Raw genomic sequence first — 22,371 nt, forward strand, 5'->3', positions numbered from 1 at the left:
AATTCTATTTTCTATTTATTTTACTGTTCCTGGATGGCACTTTTTGCCTGCCATTCCAACGACCTTTTATGTCTATTTTGATCCCCAAAACCTGGGAATTACCCCTTTCTTTTTCTTTTATTACAAAAAAAAAAAAATCCAAGGAGGAAGAGAAAATTATTCCATTTGTGTTGTTGATCATCTTGAACATAAGCCATTTTAAGTCCACTCCTTGATCGCCTCAATGGGAGTCCATTTGATTTGATCATTTTGGATGATTGGAGACTATGACAACTTCCACACTCGGCTTGCCTTAAGCCTGCCAGCTGTCATTGACTGGCCAGGCCTTGCGATACCTATTCTGAGACTGTCCCAACATATTGTTTCAGCTAAATTGACAAACGTAACAAGGAGGATAACGAATGGGGAATGACATTTATTGGGCAATGTGTATTATGTATAGAAAAGGGATTATGCCTCCGCCGACAAAGGCATCGTTTTCAGGTTGTCCGGTTGTCACTTCCGGTTCTAGGTTTGGAGCGTCGACAGGTTCTCTTAGGGGTCTCTGCCGACTTTCTCAAAGTTGTCTCCGGTGGATTTTTGTCCCGTTTAACTGTTTATTTTCTCACCGACATATCTCTGTGTGTTCAAAGTTCGGTTTTGTTTCAAAAATCATGCTATATTATGAGTTTTCATCAACCTTGTCTTTCCGGGTTCCTTGAGGCATACCCATCCTTCCCCTCGAGGTGTATGATCATTTTTATTTGTATTCTCTCCCAATTACCCTCAATTCCTATTTTCCCAACGCCCCCCCCATCCCTCCCAACTAAGCACTCTGTTTCTTGTCTTAAATTTAAACGAAAAATAAAACCTACCTTCCTCCCTGCATATCTCCGAATCCCGATCACTCTTCTTCTTCCTCCTCCTTCTGCCAGCATACCATCTTTCTACTATTTGAGCTGACCCACTCTCTCCATTACCTTCACGATTTCTTCCTTCAACCTGCATTCCCGAATCTTACCTAATCCTCAAAAATCCATCAAAAAAATAATAACTTTCCTTGTATCCTATCGATCTATACACCCTCTCCCCAGCACCACAGAGCCTTTTCTCCTCCTCATCCGGTCCCCTCCCCTAGCTATTCTGCAATCCCCCACACTCTTTCAACAACTCTCCTTACCTCCCCCCTCCTCCCTTGTCCAACCCTCTCCCTCCTCCCTTGTCCAACCCTCCCCCTCCCTGCACCCAAAGCCTCCTCCCCTCTGTCTTCATTAACAGTTTGGACCTCAAATATCCAGGGCCTTCACTGAAACCATTCAGATCTTTCCATACAGGTTGCCACTGACAAACCAGACATAATCTGCCCAACAGAAACTTTCCTCCTTCAAGACATCTCTGACTCCCAAGTATATCTCCCTGGTTACTCTATCCTCCGATATGACAGACCTGAGCCTCGTCCTGGCGGCGGAGTTGCTCTCTTCATCAGACTCCATTCCTCACATTCCATGCACTGCCCTCACTCCCCCACACCCCCAGGAATACCTCTGACTATGGCTTCCCCTCCACTCCCACCTCATGTATATATGTTTACTGTACCGTCCACCAAACAATGATGACTCGATTTACACCTCACTGTCCAAAAACATGGACCAAATTCTATCTTCTCATCCAAACTCTCTCTTCCTCATATGTGGTGACTTCAATTGTCATCATGCCAGTGGGCTAGGTGTGGGTACTTCTCTCACCTGTCATAGCACGTCAGCAAAAGACATCTGCGACTCATTGGGACTGACTCCATCGGTCAACTTCCCGACCCGGATCTAAACCAATGGTACTCTATCTCTTCCGGATCTGATTTTGACAAATTTCCCTGAAAATATCTGTTCTTCCTCCACTCCAATCGGTTCTTCTGACCACATCCTTGTCAAAGTGGACATCTCTCTGACGTAGAGATCCACCTCAGCGCCGTCGAATCTGGCATTTCACTCAGGCTGACTGGCAGGGTCTTCAAGCAGCCATCAAACATCGAGACTGGTCTCCCATCGCTACTTTCTCCAACATCAACTCATCCTGGGAATTCTTTCAAAGAAACTTGCTCTCCCTCATGCACAGATTTATCCCCTCTCGTCTTCAATTATCCTGCCTTTCCCTCCCGCCCATGGTTCGCTGAAGCTTGTGGCGAGGCAGTTGTCCTGAAACAACTTGCCTTTGCTTCATGGAAAGCAAACCCAACTGAGGGAAATCATTTCCTTCCATCAACCTCGGAACAAGTGTGTGTCGACCCTCAGGAGAGATAGAAAATAACATCTTTCTTAGCTCAAGTCTGAACTCCCAAACCTCTCTCCCTCCTCCAAATCCTGGTCATGTCTGGTCAAGTCTTTCTGGTACGTTCCCCCTCCATCCCCTCCCTTACCTCAAATGGCCACACTGCTGACACCGCACATGAAAAGGCTGAATGCCTAAACTCGGTGTTTGCAGCTAAATCTTGTGTCCGAAACCCATCGCTTTCTGTACCCACCTTACCCAGTCGCACCCAACTGTCCCTGGATCTGTGTCCTTTTCTTCTGACAAAGTGGAGAGTTTGCTGTCAGACCTCAACTCAGATTCTGAAACCGGTCCAGACGGCATCAGCCCACGTGTCCGAAACACCTGCTCCTCTGCTCTTGCTCACACTCTCTCTGTTCTATTTACCCTCTCATTTGCTCAAGGTCATCTGCCATCTGCTTGGAAATCAACAAACATTACTGCCCTGCATAAAAAGGTGCAAAAACAGATCCCTGAAACTGCAGACCAATTAGCCTTCTCCCAATCATCAGCATGGTTATGGAATCCATCATCGCTTCAGACATTAAATCCTTCCTCTTATCCAATGGCTTGATTTCCGATCATCAATTTGGTTTCAGACCAGGTCACTCTACCCTGGATATGCTGCTTCTGCTCTCAACAATGGATGGAGGTCTACAATGTCAGACATTAAATCAGAGCCATATCCCCAGACATATCACATGCTTTTGACATGGTCTGGCACCCTGTCCTGCTCACCAAACTCTCTTCCTATGGTATCCAAGGCCATCTCTACTCATGGCTCGCAGACTTCCTCTCCTGTCGCAGTCAGTGTGGCCCTAAATGGAGTTCTTTCATCCCCTCTTTCTGTCCAGGCTGGAGTTCCTCAAGGTAGCGTTCTGGGCCCTGTTCTTTTTCTGGTTTTCATCAATGATCTCTCCGACTCTCTGGAAAATTCTCTATCTCTTTGCTCATGACTCCACCCTCTGCCGTACCATCTGCAATCCCTCAGACTGGCAAGCAACAGCTTCTTCGCTCACGGCAGATCTGGGTAAAATCACAAACTGGTCCAACATGTGGAACATGTCTTTCAATTCTGACAAATCTCACATTTTCACTGTCTCTCCGAAAGGACCGTTTGGAAAACACCCCCATCCACTTTCTCAACAATCCTCTGGAAGAAGTCCTTTCTTTCAAGCTTCTGGGTCTCACTATCTGCCATGATCTTTCCTGGGAAAGCCACATTTCCAACCTGGCCTACAAAGCCAGTCGCCGACTGGGAATCCTCCGTCGTGCTAAGTCCTTCCTCGGCCCACCTGAGCTCCTGGCCACATACAAAGCTTGTCACTGCAGCCTGATTGAGTACTGCTTTCACCTTTCTCGGGTTCACGGAGTGTAATCAAAGGCATTTCTGATCATTGGTATCTCCCACGATGAGGCTGAGTCTTTGGGCCTCTCACTCTCTCACCGCAGGCAGGTCAGTGGTCTTTGTCTTCTACCGTTTCCTCTCTGGTCTCACCCCGCCCCCCCGCTCTGTCTGATTTGTCCCCACCATATTTCCGCAGGGCGCTCAAGGTCTGCCAACAACCCTCTTCTGGTAAAACTACCAAAATCACTGCTCACCTTCACTCTTTCATTCCTCTTCTTTTCCCACCTTTGGAATAAACTTCCTCACTCTATTCTTTCCCATTCTTCCCTCCAGGCCTTCAAAACAGCTGTTCACCACCACCTCCTATCGTCCCCCATCCAAATCCTCGATCTTTTCTACCCCCATTAATTCACCCCAAACACATCTCCTTCAAATTCCCTGCTTTCGTTCCTGAAAGTCCCTGTAGTGTCCATCTTGTATTCTCCATGTTCCCCACCCAACCCCTCTCCCTTCCACAGATCTCGTAATGTCTGTTCGCCACCGTTTTGTCCTTCCCACTCCCACCCCCTTGCTGTGCATTGTGTTAGCTCTACACGAGCCTTGACAAGGTGTACAAAAAAAAAACATGGATTTAAATTAATTTTTGCTGCAACCGCTTGTTTTTCCTGTTCCCTACTCCCTCTCTCATACATTTTCATTTCCTTCTCCCCCTCACCATTATTTTTGCACCTTTGTACAGGTGTACTATGCAGTGCAGCCATTTGAAGCAAAAGGCTCTCAAGAAATGGGCCTACACCCCTGGCAGCCAGTGACCATTCTGCAATTTCATGACGGTTATGGGGGCCACGACTGGTGGCTGGGGGAGAGTGAGGGTGGCCGGGGTCTTGTGCCTGCTGCTTGTTTAGCCAGGATGGAGTACACGTAACAGACTTCCAACGTGCTCTACATGAGTGTGTCGAACAGTTCCTCAGCTTGCACCTGTGCACAGACCTCGATTGGTTTATTTGCTGGTTGAGAACCCCCAAGGTAAGTTTTGAAAGAAAATGGCCAAGATGAACGTTTAATTTAAATCATGTTCTTTCTCCTCTCCCCTGGATGAACCAAATCCAGATGCTGTAACATGGATCATATGTTTATTTTGTAAGAAGCTTGGGATGCATTTGCTGAATTTTCGATTTAAAAATCTATACAATTTAAGAATAAACACTGGAAGGAAATCCATGAATGTTTGACCCTTCCAGCAAGTCCACATTATATAAACTTTTGTCAAATCACTAAGATGAGCACAAACTGCTGCTTTTGATCCATCCTGTCACCATGTTGAAACTGGGAACAGTTACATTTACTGTTGTGCAAGGATACATGGAAGTGAAAATAAATTTCACCAAGGGTCAGATATTTCAATTTAAATGTTACCAATCCTGACATCATGGATTTATATTTAATTTGTGTGCATAATGTGCTGATGTTGGTGCGATATGAACATGAAAGGGCTCAGTCACAATTTCATTTTGATTCCGACATTAGTCCAACACAATCACCCTTTTATTCAAGTCTTCCTCCTCTCTCCCACTCCAAGAGGAATGAATGTACATGCACACCACAAGTCAATTTTAAATCTTAAACACCAACCAGCTTCCTAAAACTGTACATAAAGCTGGAGTGTGCAAATGCCTATGCATAAAAGTACCCCATTTGACCAATTAAAAAAAAAAAAAATAAACCCTCAATTTTGGAAAACCAATCACAGCAGATAAAGGGAAAAATTTGGGGGTGGTGCAGGGTAAGGCAAAATCAGATAATTTAGCAGCTCAAATATCCAGTGATAGACAATGTAAAATATGTGACTGATAAAAGCTGGTGCAACATAGCAATTGTGGTGAAATGTCCAACTTCTTTATGGGGCATGTTGGCGATAAAGATACCTTTAAAACGTGCCTCTGCATCTGTCCCTTCATGCCAATCTGACAACCTGAAATTAATTTACCTGAACATCACTCTTTGGATGATGGATCAACAAGCAGAATAACTCTTTGGATGGTGGAGTCTGAAGTGCAACCACAGTGCGTGTCCGTGTGCTCTACAGTAAGGACAAGTCGAGATGCAGGTCCGTGAACCTCATTACACTGTCGTTAAGCCATGGTGCACGTGTGTCCTTGAAGCTCGTTATGTTGTCATTGAGCCACAATGCGCCGTACACAAATCCGATGGGTTCGGTGGACCACTCCACCTCGTACCCGAGGTTCACCAGGAATTCTTTCATTGACGCTTGCATCAACTTGTCTGTAGTGAGATAGATATGCCTATCACAATTTCGTCCATTATACGGTGAAGGCATAACAGCATTGAATGAGAGCTGCATCGATTTAACATCCACACCTTCTAAATACACCGTGGGGGGTACTGGTTGAGAATACAGTCGGCAGGTGTCCACGCTCTTGGGTAAATTAGCATTCAGGGACAGCAACTCCAACAACACCTGAGCAGAGAGCATAAAGGGTACATTCATGGAAGTGTGTGAAAGTGAGGTATATACTGGGTAGCAGGTTGTATTGCACAATTCGATGTACAACTACAATATGAAATTGATTTTCAGATTGCACGCTGTCGTTCAGGCTCAAGGAAGGAAAACGAAGTTGGATAAGTCTGATCATTCATCCACCGATGTTAGAAAATGGTTGCAAAACCCCAAAAAAAGGAAGCACCCTGGTGTCATCACGCAACACGACCTGAAGGATTGTGGGAACAAATGCTTCATGTTGGAAAAAAGCCAAGTTTGTGCCAAAGCTTTGGTAAGCCAGGTGTATTCCTGGTTCTGGTTTTTGAGTGACGGTTGGTTCTCTCACGAGGTCTCTGTCGACCTTCTCAAAGATAAGATTCGAGTTGTTGTTTGTCCAGAAAGACGACCCCCCCCTTTCTTGTGTTTGTCACACAACCACCTGCAACTCAATTCACGTTCTGACTATTTTGTTGCCTCCGTGTTTACTGTGTTCCTAAATTTGTGCTATTTGGTGAGTTTGTCAGTCTTGTTTTGTTATATCGGTTTCCCTAAGGCCTACCCTTACATGCGCACGATCATGTTTATTTGTATTTTCTCCTTATTACCAGATTCTATTTTCTCCACTTTTCCTCCCAACTATACCCTCTATTCCATGACTTAAAATATCTTTTAGAATAAATTCACAAAAACCTTTTCCTTTTGCACCTTATACCCCACGTAACCATGTGTCTTATATACAGACTTCCTTCTCTGCCCACTTCCATGCCAATCCCAATCTGATCGTGAAGGTTTTCACGACCATTTCTTCAAACTTTTACTTAACTCTTTCCTCCCTCTTCCCCCCCAAAAAAAACTCAATGAATGCTTCAACTTCCCCTCTGCCCGGTTCTTCTTCAAAATTGTGTTCAATTCAACCTTTTTCATCCCGTGTCTAAAAATTCCATCCATTAAAAACGCTTCCCTTCTGCACTCGATGTAAATGAATCTGACCTACAAATTTTTTTTAATCCCATTTTGCAATTATTGTTTGGATGAATTTGCACTTGAGTTGGAAAGCAACCTCCTTAAATGTACCTCCCAACTCCTTCCCTGTTGTACCCTCCCCTTAATTCTGCAATCCTCCCCCCCCCCGCAATCCAAGCATCTCTCCACTGTCCTCTGCCTTACTAACAGTTCCCCTTCTGATATCCCAAACTGTGGTTTTCAAATGTCTCACATTCTCATTCAGCACACTGCTCAATATCTCTATCATGCTCTCCCTTTCCTCTCATCACATCTCACCCTCTTCCCACCCCCTCAAATCTTGTTCCTCCCCCACCATACCACTACTAGGCTGGGGGCCAGTGGGGCCTACCTTGCACACCCCCCCCCTGCGACAATTGTTCATATATATCCCAAATATCAGAAAAAAAGATGTTCCCAGAAAAATAACTCATTTGCACTATGCTTTATTAAGCTGTTTCTATTTTTGCATGTAATTAAGCTATCCAATCATTATTCTACGTAAGCCTGGTGTTGGCGCAGTGGTTAGGGCAGCAGCTTGGGATCCAAAAGGTCCTGAGTTCAAGCCCCGTTGGACCACTGAATTAATACACCAGGGGGTTGACTCAGCCTGTCATCCTTCCGAGGTCGGCGAAATGAGTACCAGTATACTGGGCCGGTGTATACCCCGGTTAAAATAGGTGTACCATATCCCTGTGTCGTAAGAGGCGACCAGGGTTGCGTCAGGAAGGGCATCCGGCGTAAAACATGTGCCAAATCACTATGCGGATCATACGGATGATCCGCTGTGGCGACCCCGAACGGGAGCAGCCAAAAGAAGAAGAAGAAGAATCATTATTCTACGTCTGACAACAAAGGAAATATGTTCACTCTATTCCTTGACCCTCCAAACATATGTGTAGATTCCTCATTTACAAATTTCCATGCACCAGAAGTTGAGATATTTACAAAAATGAGAATTTCCATCATGGCGGATTCTAATTAGCATATCAATGCATTTAAAATTATTTCCACTACTTTTACTCAAACAGAAAATAGTTATGTTTCCCTGAAACACCAACAGACATAAGTCAGTTATGTATATCAGGCCCGGATAATTCTATTGATTAATCTGATTTCGCATGATTTTCAAACGATTCATTGTGCTTTGTATTTTATGCTAATTAGCCTACTTTAAAAAATTCAAAACTTTTAATATATTTTTTGCCAGCCTGGCTTGTATCTGGCAACACTTAAGTAATGTTTTTTTGACAAAAAACTGACATGTGTGGTAATTCCAAGGAAAGAAAATGGAAATTCTTGCATTTTTGTGGGAATTATTGTCTTCAAGTCAAATTTAATTAATATGCCAATGAGATAATTAGCATAAACAAAATACATTTTAATATGTAAATGTATAAGCTTTAATTTGACACCAATTTTGTGATTTTAAGTTTATATTTGACAGATATTGACATTTTGCAGATCTTTGAGATTCGTCTATTTTTGAGTGGTTGCCATGGAAACAGCTTAATAAAGTATAGTGTAAATGAGTTATTTTTCTGGGAACATCTTTTTTCTGATACTTGGGATATATATGAATACTGTGGTATCAGTGAAAAATTGTCACGGGGGGGGGGGGGTGCAGGTAGGTCCCACTGGCTCCAGGCCTATACCCAGTCTCTACCTTCCCCTCTCCCCCCCCTCCCATCATTTCCCCTCCCTCTCAAAGCTTCCCTCATCCCTCCCTCTTCAAAGCAAGTGTCACACTCTCTCCCCCCCCTTCTCCCTCAATTCTCCCCTCCCCTTCAAATCCCTCCCCACTCACCCATCTCAAAGCTTCCCCCCTTCTTACCACCACCTCAATTTTTGTTCCTCCCCCACCCACTCCCATCTCCACAATCCCTCCTACCCAGCTTCATCCTTCCCCTCTCCCCACCCTCCCTTCTTTCTCCTCCATCCTGGCTGTGCCTGCTCAGTCTCCCCCTTTCCCTGAAAGCTATCTTCTCACCCCTCCCTCACAAATTTAACCACCTCTTTCCTCTTCAAAGCAAACTTCTCTCTTCCCCCTCAATTTCCCCCCCCCTTACTCCCCATTCTCAAAGCTGCCCCCTTCACATCTACAAAGCTACCTCTTCACCTCAACCTCACTTCCAGATCATTCTTCCAATCTCACACTTTCCTTTACTCCCTCTCTTACTCCCCACTGCTATTCATCCCTTCACCACCTAGCCCTTTATCCTCTGACTCTCTCTCCAAGCTATTCTACAATGTCGTCAACAACTCTCACTACCTCCACCTCTTCTCCCTCACACTACCCACCCCCACCCCTGCACCCAAATCCTCCTCCCCTCCCTCTTCCTTAACAGTGTGGACCTCAAACATCTGGCCTTCACTCTAACCTGACTGATCTCTCCATGCAGGTTGCCACTGACAAACCAGACAATCTGCTTAACAGAAACCTTCCTCTAAGATGTTTCTGACTCCTTAGTTTCTCTCCCTGGTTACTCCCTTCTCTGGTATGATAAACCTGAGTCTCATCCTGGTGGAGGAGTTGCTCTCCATTAAAAACTCTGCTCCTCACTCTCCATGCACTGCCCTCACTCCTCCATGCCCGCAAGAATACCTCTGGCTCCGGCTTCCCTCCACTCCCACCTCATGTTTGTGTGTTGTACCGTCCACCAAACAGTGATTACTTCATTTACATCTCGCTCGCCAAAACCATGAACCAACTTCTATCCACTCAACCAAACTCTCTGTTCCTCATGCGGTGAATTCAATCGTCATCATGCCAGTTGGCTGGGTGTGGGTATCTCTCTCACCTGCCATGGCACTTCAGTAAAGGATGTCTGTGACTCATTGGGACTGAATTGATCTGTCAATTTACCGACCCAGATCTCAGCCAACAGGACTCCATCTCTTCTGGATTTGATTTTTACCAGTTTCCCAGAAAATATCTGTTGTTGTGCTCCAAACGGTACATCTGACCATATGCTTGTTAAAGCAGTCATCTGACTGTTATGAGAGAACCACCTCATCGCCGATGAGACTGGCACTTCACTCAGGTTAAATGGCAGGGTCTTCAAGCAGCCATCAAACTTTGAGACTGGTCTCCCATCTCTACTCTCTCCGACATCAACTCGTCCTGGGAATTCTTTCAAAGAAATTTGCTCTCATGCACAGATTTATCCCATCTCATCTTCAGTTGTCCTCCCCTTCCTCCTGTCCATGGGTACACTGACACTTGTGGTGTGACAGTTGTCCTGAAACAACTTGCCTTTTCCTCATGGAAGGCAAATCCCACTGAAGGCAATCTCAGTTCCTTCCACAAAGCTCAGAGAACAAGTGTGTCTACCCTGAGGAGAGCCAGGAAATATAATCTTTCTCATCTCAAATCTGAATTCTCAAACCTGTTTCCCTCCTCCAAATCCTGGACAAGTCTGTTTCTGGTATGTTCCCCTGCCATCTCTTCTTTTACCTCAAATGGTTGCACAGCTGACACTGCACGTGCAAATACTGAATGCCTCAACTCTGCTTCTAAATCTTGTGTTGCAAACCCATTGCTTTCTGCACCCACCTTACCCAGTCACAACCAGCTGTTCCTGGACTCTGTCCTTTTCTCCTGATGAGGTGGAGAGCTTGTTATCAAACCTCGACTCAAATTCTGCAACTGGTCCAGAATATGGCATCAGGAAACGTGTCCTCAAAACCTGCTCTGCTGCTCTTGCTCACCCTGTCTGTTTTATTCATGCTCATTTTGTCAGGGTCATCTGCCATCTGCTTGGAAATCAGCAAACATGACTGCTCTACATAGAAAAGATGCAAAAACTAATTCCTGCAATAACAGACCAATCGGCCTGCTCCCAATCTGCACGGTCATGGAATCCATCATCACTTCAGACATTAAATCTTTCCTCTTCTCCATTGGCTTGATTTCCGATCATCAATTTGGATTTAGATCAGGTCACTCAACCCTGGATATGTGACTTCTGCTCTCCCAACAATGGATGGAGGTACTCGATGTCAGACATGAGATCAGAGCCATATCCAGACACATCATGAACTTTCGATATGATCTGGCATCCCACTCTGCTCACCACACTCTTCACAAGGTATCCAAGGCAATCTCCACTCATTGCTCACAGACTTCCTCTCCTGTCACAGTCAACGTGTGGCCTGAAATGGAGTTTTCATCCCCTCTTCTGTCCAGGCTGGAGTTCTTCAAGGCAGTGCGTTCTTGGCCCTGTTCTTTTTCTGGTTTTCATCAATGATCTCTCAGATTCCCTGGAAAATCATATCTCTGAGATGACTCCAACCCTCTGCCGTGCCATCTTTCATCCCTCTGATCGGCAGGCAGCAGCCTCTTCACTCTGCAGACCTGGGTAAAATCACAAGCTGGTCAAACACTTGGAATATGTCTTTCAATCCTGACAAATCTCACACCCTCACCATGTCTTGCTGAAAGGACCATCTGGAACCCCCCCCCCCTTTCCACATAATCTCCTTGAAGAAGTCCTTTCATTCAAGCTGTTGGGTCTCAAGATCTGCCATGATCTTTCTTGGGAAAGCCACATCTCCAAGTTGGCCTCCAAACTCAATCCCCAACTGGACATCTGACATCAAACAAAGTCCTTCCTTGGCACACTTGAGCTCCTGACCACACACAAAGCTTTGACCCACAGTCTGGGAGAGTATCATTCTCTCTCCCCCTCTCTCGTTCTCTCTCTCCCCCCTCCCCCTCTCTCGTTCTCTCTCTCCCCCCTCCCCTCTCTCGTTCTCTCTCTCCCCCTCTCTCGTTCTCTCTCTCCCCCTCTCTCGTTCTCTCTCTCCCCCCTCTCTCGTTCTCTCTCTCCCCCTCTCTCGTTCTCTCTCTCTCCCCCTCTCTCGTTCTCTCTCTCTCCCCCTCTCTCGTTCTCTCTCTCTCCCCCTCTCTCGTTCTCTCTCTCTCCCCCTCTCTCGTTCTCTCTCTCTCCCCCTCTCTCGTTCTCTCTCTCTCCCCCTCTCTCGTTCTCTCTCTCTCCCCTCTCTCTCTCCCCCTCTCTCTCGTTCTCTCTCTCTCCCCCTCTCTCTCCCCCTCTCTCTCGTTCTCTCTCTCTCCCCCTCTCTCGTTCTCTCTCTCTCCCCCTCTCTCGTTCTCTCTCTCTCCCCCTCTCTCGTTCTCTCTCTCTCCCCCTCTCTCGTTCTCTCTCTCTCCCCCTCTCTCGTTCTCTCTCTCTCCCCCTCTCTCGTTCTCTCTCTCTCCCCCTCTCTCGGTCTCTCTCTCTCCCCCCTCTCGTTCTCTCTCTCTCCCCCTCTCTCGTTCTCTCTCTCTCCCCCTCTCTCGTTGTCTCTCTCTCTCTCTCTCTCTCTCGGGTGGTCTTTTTCTTCTCCCCTATAATTCCTCAGGGTGCTCAAGGTTTGCCAAAAAACCCCCTTCTGGTAAAATTGCCAAAATCAAGCAGCAGCACTGAAGCCAGACAGTGAAAGAATTAAATACAATGCCCCGAAAGATTCTCAAATATAATCGTCCCATGTTGGAAGCAAGAATGAGGTTCGCCTATTAATCCGACAAGTGCATGTTTCCTTCAATGGTTAGGTCCAACAATAGTCATGACGTTATAAAATTAATAGATTGCATGAAATGAAAGCTGATGAGTATGTTAACTGCCATGAGAACTTAATTGCAGCTGACAATTGTGTCCAAAGCAACTCTAATCCAAATGCATTCAAAAACACTGAAGCCTAATGATAATCAAACCAGAAGCTTTTTTTATGGTTTAAAACTTGTGAAGGTCAGTTGGAATTCAGCTCACCTGACTCAAGCTGGATACCACATGTGGACCCTTGGAGCTACTTAATGCTAGGTACGTGCCACAGTAACCCTTTGCAGGCAGGACAAGCACCGGAGCCAGCCACGAGAGAGGACGTTGTCCGACATGTGCCTTATTTACCTATGAAAGGCAGGTGGACATCTTCACACCGTTACTTTTGGTCGTATCCTAGTCTGCAGTAAGATTAGTCAGAGCGTTGTCATGATTTCAAGGTTAGTATGTGCAGTTTTGGATCACCTGCGACGTCGTGTTGAAGTTCAGCATCTCGCTGTTAAGCAGGACCCCAGAATGGGTCATTATGCAGCTTCCAAAGGCAGTGTTCAGGGAGCTGCAAATAAGACAGTGAATGAGTTAACCAACTGGATGAGAACCATCAAAACTTCCATAGGACAGGAAAATAGTTTCAAACGAAATGGAATTTAATCAGGAAAACAAAAAATAGCAAAGGTTCACCAGAGGGGTTCAACTTTGCTTTCAGGAGAGGGTCTGTCCAAGCACACAGAGGGCAGTGAATGGGGCAATTCTAATCTTAATGACAGAACCAAAGCACTATTCCCTACTAAGCACAAGTACAAGCATGATCGAATGAGTATTAGTCTTGTCCCGAAGGGGTTCCAAGACTCTTGCAACGCCCTGCTGTCTGTGTCTAAGTCTATATATATATTCACTTAATTTTTTTCGTTGCAACCACTTGTCCTATCAATGTGAAACTTTATACATGGGGGGGGGGGGATTCCCCATGGAGAATATTTTATTGATAACTGATGTCACAAGCGAGACGGAATGACAGTCATGTTGGATTAAAGGGGAAAAAAAGACAACTCCAGAACCGCTCATTGAAAAAAAAATTGAAACAGCATATTTCATCAACTCTGCCTGAGGCATATCGGGGGAGTGATGTCATCGGTGAAGTATTTCAGCCATTCATGGTCGAATCAAAATCCTTATCTGAAACTTCATATCTGATCTACGACTGAGTGAAGAAAAAAAAAATCATGACATAATTGGGCACATGGTCTGAGTGGTCATATTGGATTCTAAATAAACACATAAATAAAAAAAATTAAAAACCTTAAACCACTCAACAGATCGATGCAAAACTTCATATGCATGATCAACAAGCCATTAGAGCATACAGTTTGAAAAAAATTTCATGTTAATCTTCATCAATGCAATTTAGCCTTAATGTGGCCATTAAATATCCTAATAATCAAGGCTATGGATAATGGCAATGTACGTGGCACAATGGGGTGCATGGATGCATGCGACATAATAGGGTAATGCTATTATGATATATGGGCCATAATAGTTGCATTTACAGTTAACGATGGTATTTTTGTCCAGAAAAAGCACATGAGGCAAGACTCTGCACTCCACCGAGTGACGTTCTTGTTAAGCTTCTTCATCAGACTTTGTGATAAAACACGAGTCAGGTCCTCAAATTTACCTCGACATCGTCACCATAAAATTGTCCGGTCCAATCACCACCACCTGGCTCGCCTCGTTGCCCGAAACGATGGGCCGGAACGGTCCATAATGGTCTTCGTCAAAAGTCCTATCTTCGTCAATTTCTGCTTGAAGCTGAGCTGCTCGAGCTTTGCTGTTGGGACACGCAGCCAGAGGGTATGCACCAAACACTTAACCAGCGCCACCACATGGACAACACGGCAACAGCACTACCATCCTAACCCACAATGACAACTCACAGAGACATGATGTGGAGCAAGCTGTACATGTGGGCATTACAGTTACATGAGCTCCAAAAAATAAAATTTCATTGGGTTCAGAAATTCGAGTTTACAACATAATTTCAAAAGATTTTCAAATTCAATCCCAGGCAGAAATTTGTAGTTTTACAAAGGAAAGCTGGGAGCTCATGAGATAAAATACATGTTGACTCAATGTGAAGAATTTTCACAAAGACAAGCTGCATGTTTGTCCATCCCAAAATGTGTGCTGTGACACAACATAACACTTTTCATGTCTTCCTGGTGCTCTTCCCTGAAGACAGATTCATTGCTTCCAAAACAGTCTTATGGCAAGGATTACACTGGGTGGTTTGTCTTTTCCTTCCCAGCAGTTAAGTTAGAGCAGGCCGAGAGCATGGCTGTGCCACTGATGTAATGCACTCTGCTGGTGAGGGCAGGAATTTGTAATTTATTCAGAATGCTGGCAATAGCTTGCCTCTTCTTCACAAAAGACACCATGGGATCTTGAAGGTCCACCAACTAATCCTAGCAGACAAGGACACCCATCTTGACTATTCATAGGAATCAAACCAAACCGAGATAACCGAGAGGTGAATGCATCTTAAGCAGTCTTTACCAAGCTGTTTTGGACATGTTTCTTTGGGAGAAGCACATGCATGTGAAATGCAAACAACACGCTATGTATGACAAAGTCGAATGCAGTGGGTACCCTACCTGGTCATGTTCAGCACAAGCTCAGCGACCAATGGGTTTCTTCTGGGGTCACCAAGGTTACTCCCTTGAGCAAGTGCAAACTTTAATGCCTGCAGGTAGAGGTAGAGAGAAAAAAAAACAATCTCAAGAGTAGAAAAATGCAGCTTTCGACTGATCATTGAGCTAATACTCTAGGTTCCCCGCCTTTTGGGTGGTATGAGGAATAGCTCTGTAATATGAAAGCTATAAATAGCAATTTCCTTGTGGTTCAGCTCATTGATAAGTCAAAAGCTGCATTTTTTTTCTGGTATGAAATATGAAAGCTCAATCTCATTTCTCTCTCCACCCTGCTGTTGCATTTCCCCCTTCCGCTGCTATTCCTTTTGTTATGTTGTGTCCTGAACCGTTTTATTGTAGCTATTCCACAAACCTTGACAGAGTATACAAAAAAAGCTAAATCTTGAAATATCGTGTACACAATCCGTTACCTCGATGGTTGCCATGGCAACAGAATTCAGCCAATCACTGTTGTGATCTAATCAGTTTGAGATAATGTCATGAGGAATAGATATCTGCAATATGAAAGCTCCATGTTCAACGGTTTTTGAAATATCACGTACACAAAAGTACATTGACGGGCGGGGGGATGTCCCCGCTCATTTTAATATCCCTGTATCCAACCTTGGTTGAGGGGTGGGGGACAACAATCAAGGGTCAAAGTACAATACCAAATGTTGCCTGTAACACCATCTGTTCTACCTCAATGAGAAGATGTGCCGTTAGGTTCCTATCGGTAGAAGCACTCAGATTGAAACGCTCCAGGATGTTGAGTGTGGAGAGCAGCATGGCACCGGCATGAGGTGCAGGGGCTGAGAGCAGCAGGTTCCCTATATATACAACCGGTGACAAGATCATGTGCTGTGGACACGAGATGGATAGAGGCACGAGACCACAAATGAAGGCTTACAGGAATATTTACAGCCTTAAAGTCCACCGCACGGCTGGTTGTTGCAACTGTATATATAATTGCAAGTATGATAAGCTGCAGCAAACTTCGTATTTGAGAAGGATATAGTGGATCAAATTTCTCTCAATTGAAAATGTTGGAGAAGGATACAAGTGTCTCAAGCATCGCAAGGCCTGCTTCCGGTGCGTTGAGCCCAATGCAAGCGATCGCGCGGTACTTTTGTACAACCAAACGTAGAATGTGGCCTGATCCAATCCAGGCAGATGCAACTGCAATGGTGTTTAAAAAAGGCAAAAGGTACAATAATGCCCTCACCCTCAGGCCAAAAATATGGGAATACTTGAGGCATGCCAAGACTCAGGCTGTGTCAGAAAGGTATCAGTTGTAGATCCACTCAACGTTGTAGCAAACCATGAGCTCATGTCAAGCAAAGGACAAAATGGAGCGCGACTGTAGTCAGGAGAGATGCGATGCCAAAATGGGAGTGTGGCACGTGTTTCTCACGACTGTAAAAGTCACATCTGCACAATCATTACCATAATACCTTTTTTTTTTTTTACAAAAGGACGGATGATATAGCAAAGGTTTCATCAATCTTCCACAATTACAAACATACGGCGTGGAAAGAAACGCAAGGATGGAAGGACGGACAATACAACTACCCTTTAACCCAAACGGGATGATGGGTACAAAAATGACGCTTTCAGTTTGGCCTGTTCACGTGCCCGTTGCATTACGTGCAACATTGAACCACCATGTAGTCATGTACCTTGGTAGGATGATGTTATGGGGTCTTGTTCCAGCACGGTATAGTTGATGAAATCTTCAATAGCCAACTTTCCTGTGCTCTCAATCTGCAGCATACCAGTCACCATCATCCACAAAAGCTGAACCACTCACTGGCTTTCAACGATGCTTTGGTTAAACTATTATAATGTCACATGAAGCCTGTCCGACACCACCCACCCACCCCTCATACCCACCATCTCCTGCGTGACGTTGCTGTTGTAGAAGGCATCTGGCCCAAGACGAGCGATGTCCTTCAGGAGGGAGGCCAAGTCCGATCTGTATGCAAGTTCCCCGGCCTGGAGAAGATGCCCGTTCGGTTGAAATGCCGCTGTCATTTTTGAGGTCATGTTTCCGCAAGGCAGGGATTTCAGTGCTGTCGCTATGGAAAAACCAGGTGGTGGGGAAATTTGCAGCATGAGCAAGACACATGTGTGTCATGTGTTGATGTGAATGACAGAATTGAACATGGTGAATGTGTGTTTTAATCAAAATCAAGAAATGGAATATATTGCCTACGAGCAAATACAACCTGTCGCCTAACTGAAGGGGTTATTAAGGAGTAGGGTAGGAAGCTGGGGAGGGAGGGAGAGCAATGCTTCAAACATCGCAATACACTCCGGGGTTGGGAGCAAGGAGGATGGGTTAGAGGGTTTTGGAGGCGGTAAGAGAGGGGAGGGAGGGGAATTTCGAGTTGTATTTGGTAGTGGGGCTTGTGGAGAAACAGGGATGGGTGGGGGCAGGACAGGATTGAACAAAATGGGGTACATTAAAACGGCATATTAACAGCATGCAGAGACCACCCAGATATGTCCATTGAGGGTAGAGAGGGGAGGGGGTTTGGGAGGAGAGAAGGCGGCGTGATGGGAAGGGAAGGCGGCGTGATTAGAAGGGAAGGGCGATAAAACACGTCCAAACAGCAATATTTTATTTTTATCCGCCGGGTTTGATACAAAACTCGGCAGGGGTCAGAGAGAGTAGACGGAAAGGAGGGGGAGGATTCTGGCAGATGTGATGCCCAGTTTAACATCTATCTGAGGGATGGGATGGCATAAACATTGATGAATCACCCTGCTTGTGAAATACCAGAATGACAGTTTATAGCTCGGTCGGGATTCAAACCCAGGCTGGACAGCTTAGAGGGAGCATGTGTACCTCTCTGCTGCCCTGCCATGATGTGGCGATTTATTGCTTTGTAAACACTGATACCGTTTCTACCTCTGCCACCGAAGGTGAAGGAGGTTATGTTTTCACCCCTCTCTGTGTTTGTCTGTGCAGGATATCTCAAAAAGTTGTGGATGGATCTAGATGAAATTTGGTGGGCAGGTTGGATGTGTAACAAGGACAAACTGATTCGATTTTGGTGAAGATCCAGATCCGGATCTGACTACTAGAATTTTAGTGATTCTTCACCATTGAGAGATAGGGCTAAACTAATATATAGCACTATATCTCAAAGTTGTGGACAGATTCGGATGAAACTTGGTGGACAGGTTGGGTGTGTGGCCATAACGAATCGATTCGATTTTGGTGAAGATCCAAGTCCAGATTTGGTTACAAGAATTATGTAATTTTTAAAGTGATTCTTCACCATTGAGAGATAGGGCCAAAAACGATATAGTACTGAAAAGCATACTTCAAAAATTTATTAGGCCCGATATGTTCTCATGGATCAGGCATGACGTGGCAGAGGTGAGGTATACGCTCTACCGAGTGCCTTTCTAGTTAACTCACTGTAATCCTCCAATTTAGTTTGCTTTCCTAACTTCGGAGATGTCCCCACCAAGAACTGAGCCGCGGTAGTGCCATGGTGGCTTGTAAAGATTGAAGCTTGGAGAGCGCTCACCAACTGGGTTAAGTACTCAAGCAAGCACTCTGCCAAAAAATTTTAAGAAACTTAAAGAAATAATTAAAAAACCGTTTATTTTTTTTTTTACACGTATCTATCCATGTCGAAGTGATAATCATATAATGAAAGCAGATCGTAAAATATGCAAATCTGAAGACGACGATGGTTCACGAGCGGTATTTGACGATGTAGATTGTTTCAGAAGTCAAGGAAGAGACAATGTGATAATGTTTGACCAAGTTATAAAAATGTTCAACATGATGTGGTACGAGTGACAGGTTATTAGCTGCAAAATGTCGAAAACCCGGTTTCGTTCAACAACTTTCAAAATTTGACCTTTGCTTAACCTTTAAAGGTCACAAAACAATGTTTTGACATTGAAATAAGGAAACAGGATACGTGCTATAGCTTATTGGAGTTAGTTCGTCGAAGAAGGTCGAAAACCCGGTTTGATTCCCACAACTTTGACCTTTGTGAACTTTAAAGGTCAAAGGTCAAGGATTATGACCTTTGGTGCAAAACTTCCTCTGGAACATTCCAGGAACAATATAACGTCATATAGGCTATATGGCATTTCGCACTCCTCGGATTAGCCATACTTTGATGAAATCAGCGTAAAAACAAACTTAAAGGGGGCACCACGGGCAAGGTGGTCGAGATAGAGCAAAATGGTTTCGAGACTTTAGGTGGGGAATGACCTCAAGATTATGCATAAAAAAATATTGTCATCCTAGCTCTCAAAGTTTGGGCGGTCGTATGATTTTATGTAAAAACTCAAAATTTTCTAAGTTCGTGACGAGAAAAAAAAAATAAAATAAATAAAAAAAAAGAGCTCCGTGGGGCTATGCAGGTGCCATTGGGCTAGCCAAATACCAAAACCCTGCCAGATTCGACAAACCCCTCAGAGAAGATGGATTTTTGTCAAAATTGCAATTTTCTAAGTTGGTGACCTTGACCTCGGGATGAAAATGAAAAATCGAGCTCCGTGGGGCTATGCAGGTGCCATTGGGCTAACCAAATACCGAAACGCCTGCCATATTCGACAAACCCCCTAGGAAAAGATGCAAATTGAAATCAGCTACCCCCTAAAAACACAATTCTCTAAGTTCGTGACCTTGATCTTGGGACAAAAAAAAAAAAAAATATATATATATATATATATATATATATATATATATATATATATATATATATATATATATATATATATATATATATATATATATATATATATATATATATATATATATATATCGAGCTCCATGGGGCTATGCAGGTGCCATTGGGCTAACCAAATACCGAAACCCGTCAGATTCGACAAACCCCCTAGGAGAAGATGCAAATTGAAATCGGCTACCCCCTAAAAACACGTTTTTGGGGCGTGGCTCCGCCCATAATGGGCGCACAACGCCCATTTTCAGGAAAACAACTATATCATGATATAAATCTCCCACCAAAATTTTATCAGGATCGGATCAAAACCCACGGAGCTATGCTCGGGACAGACAGACAGACAGACAGATAACAATAACGAATATAGTGGTCACTTATTTTTTTCATGAACCAAAAATTGCATATTTTCAGTGGGAGAGGCACCGCACAACGTGGGGCCAAACGCAGGCGAGTGTGGCCTGAACTGAACTTCAGGCTGATCGATTGATATATTCAGTGACGGTGGGAATACTTTTGCTGTGTATCGCCATGGCTTGCAAACAAACAATCAAGCAACTTGTGGAGTGCTTGCCAAGTAGCTTCAGCACTCCAACGATACAGTTGATAAGGAACGGCTGGGTGGCAAACCGATTGGTAATGGGACATAACCACAAAAACCAAAACCACCAATTTTTTTTAACATTTTCAGATTTCACTCCAGAAGTTGACAGTTATTTAGTCCACATAATCCGATCCCACAAACTTAAATAATATTTTGATGACGTATTTAAATTTGTCTGAGAGTAGATCGTGGAAAATCATATAATGCATAAAAATTGCTCCAAGCTCCTAATTTGAAAACTATAACACTTATAAAAGCAACGTATTCAGCGATTCATGGGAATGAATATATGAGGCATTCAATCATACAAGTGAGGAAAGTGAAAATTTTTTTTAGCACTTTATTGTTAATAAACCATTGCAGCCTGCTCCAAGTCAAGGGATTGTTGAAGAAAAAAAAAAAAGCCAAATGAAGACCCTTGCGAGGGACAGCAAGGTGAACGAGGACACCCACCTTGATAAAGGATAATTAAATAAGGCCATTAATTATCTTCAAAAGCAGTGTTTAAATTTACCCAAACACCCAATTTTCATTCATGCACTCCCTTGGAGTTCCCTTAGCATGCATGCAAAGTTTGGGGCCGCTAGGTTTCATGGTGTTGGAGTTATGGAGTAGACACGCTCACGCGCGTACGCACACAGTATGCATTCTGAGGTTTACCAAACTCGGATGTGACGTTGAAGCCTTCTTTAGCAACATTCGCCGCAGCAGTCACAACATCTGCCCAAGGCATTCTGGGAAAGCAATGCAATTAAAACATCTTCAGACAAATAATGTCATGAATTTGATAAAGTAGGTTCAATGCAGCTCCAATTCACATATTACCCTTGAGGGTGAGGCATGCAGAAATCTCAATACCAAAATCGCAATCATAACATAATTATCATAGTACTTTTTCTTCTACTTTTGTACGCAGCACATGGCTGGGGGGGGGGGGGGAGGGTTGCATCATTTGCTGTGTCGTGGATGCAGTGCACCATGGAGGTTATGGCAGGAATTTGTGATTTGTTCAGGGTGCAGACAATAATTTGTCTACTCTTCATGAAAGACACAGTGGGTCGTTTAACCTCCACCAGCTCATGCTATCAGGTGGGACACCCAGCTTAACATTCATCTGAGGGACGGCAGGCGCATTGTTGTGAAACACCAGGATGAGAGTTTACAGCTGGGCCGGGATTCAGACCAAGGTTGGAGAAGTGAGTGCGCGTACCTCCACATGCACCTGATATAGATTTTTTTTAAGTTTTGTTTTTTCTTGTTCAAGAAAAAGGCACAACCAACCAACAGAACGAGTACCAAGCACTACCTTATGGAATTTTTATAAAACAGGAAAGTGCAGACTCGGCCTCAGGAAAAGTTTGCTTTTTCCAGTTCGATTACACTGGCTGAGGCTGTAGAGATGAATCAACAAAAAACGCACAAGTAAATAATAGGAAAACGGCACGCGTGTGGTCATGTAAAGAAGTTAATTTTTTCCGTTTAAGATTGTAAAAAGCTCCTGAATTTCACCCCAAAATTGGAGAATTGAGGATGTTGACGTGGACAGGTGAGCAGCAGGCATTCGTTGTTGAGTAAGATTTCATGAAGGTACACTATTTTAGCACGAAGAAAATCGACATTTTGAAGTTTGTGAATCTTCCAATTAACAGGTTGTGTGCCTGTGTCGTTGGT

General features: G+C 44.3%; 2 protein-coding genes across 8 annotated transcripts in view; one reads left to right on the forward strand and one right to left on the reverse strand.

Moving 5' to 3' along the window:
* Positions 1–5,354, forward strand: part of DNMBP (dynamin binding protein) — a 45,687-nt gene extending 40,333 nt beyond the window's left edge. For all 3 annotated transcript variants that reach the window (XM_085846836.1, XM_085846837.1, XM_085846838.1), the window contains one exon: positions 4,371–5,354. In XM_085846836.1, coding sequence (XP_085702962.1) covers positions 4,371–4,556 — 186 coding nt within the window. In that variant the 3' untranslated portion in view covers positions 4,557–5,354. The remainder of the gene's footprint in view (positions 1–4,370) is intronic.
* GGT7 (gamma-glutamyltransferase 7) overlaps positions 5,159–22,371 on the reverse strand; it is a 52,768-nt gene continuing 35,555 nt past the window's right edge. For all 5 annotated transcript variants that reach the window (XM_085846845.1, XM_085846843.1, XM_085846844.1 and 2 more), the window contains exons 7-16: positions 21,361–21,434; positions 17,275–17,459; positions 17,061–17,145; positions 16,084–16,211; positions 15,346–15,434; positions 14,370–14,522; positions 13,160–13,250; positions 12,905–13,042; positions 6,011–6,110; positions 5,159–5,914 (exon numbers count right to left, since the gene is read on the reverse strand). In XM_085846845.1, the coding sequence (XP_085702971.1) occupies positions 5,712–5,914; positions 6,011–6,110; positions 12,905–13,042; positions 13,160–13,250; positions 14,370–14,522; positions 15,346–15,434; positions 16,084–16,211; positions 17,061–17,145; positions 17,275–17,459; positions 21,361–21,434 (1,246 nt within the window). In that variant the 3' untranslated portion in view covers positions 5,159–5,711. The remainder of the gene's footprint in view (positions 5,915–6,010; positions 6,111–12,904; positions 13,043–13,159; positions 13,251–14,369; positions 14,523–15,345; positions 15,435–16,083; positions 16,212–17,060; positions 17,146–17,274; positions 17,460–21,360; positions 21,435–22,371) is intronic.

The sequence above is a fragment of the Eptatretus burgeri genome, chromosome 11, assembly GCF_056783735.1.
Source record: "Eptatretus burgeri isolate ZD-2024b chromosome 11, Ebu_testis_v1, whole genome shotgun sequence".
Classification (NCBI taxonomy): Eukaryota; Metazoa; Chordata; class Myxini; order Myxiniformes; family Myxinidae; genus Eptatretus; species Eptatretus burgeri.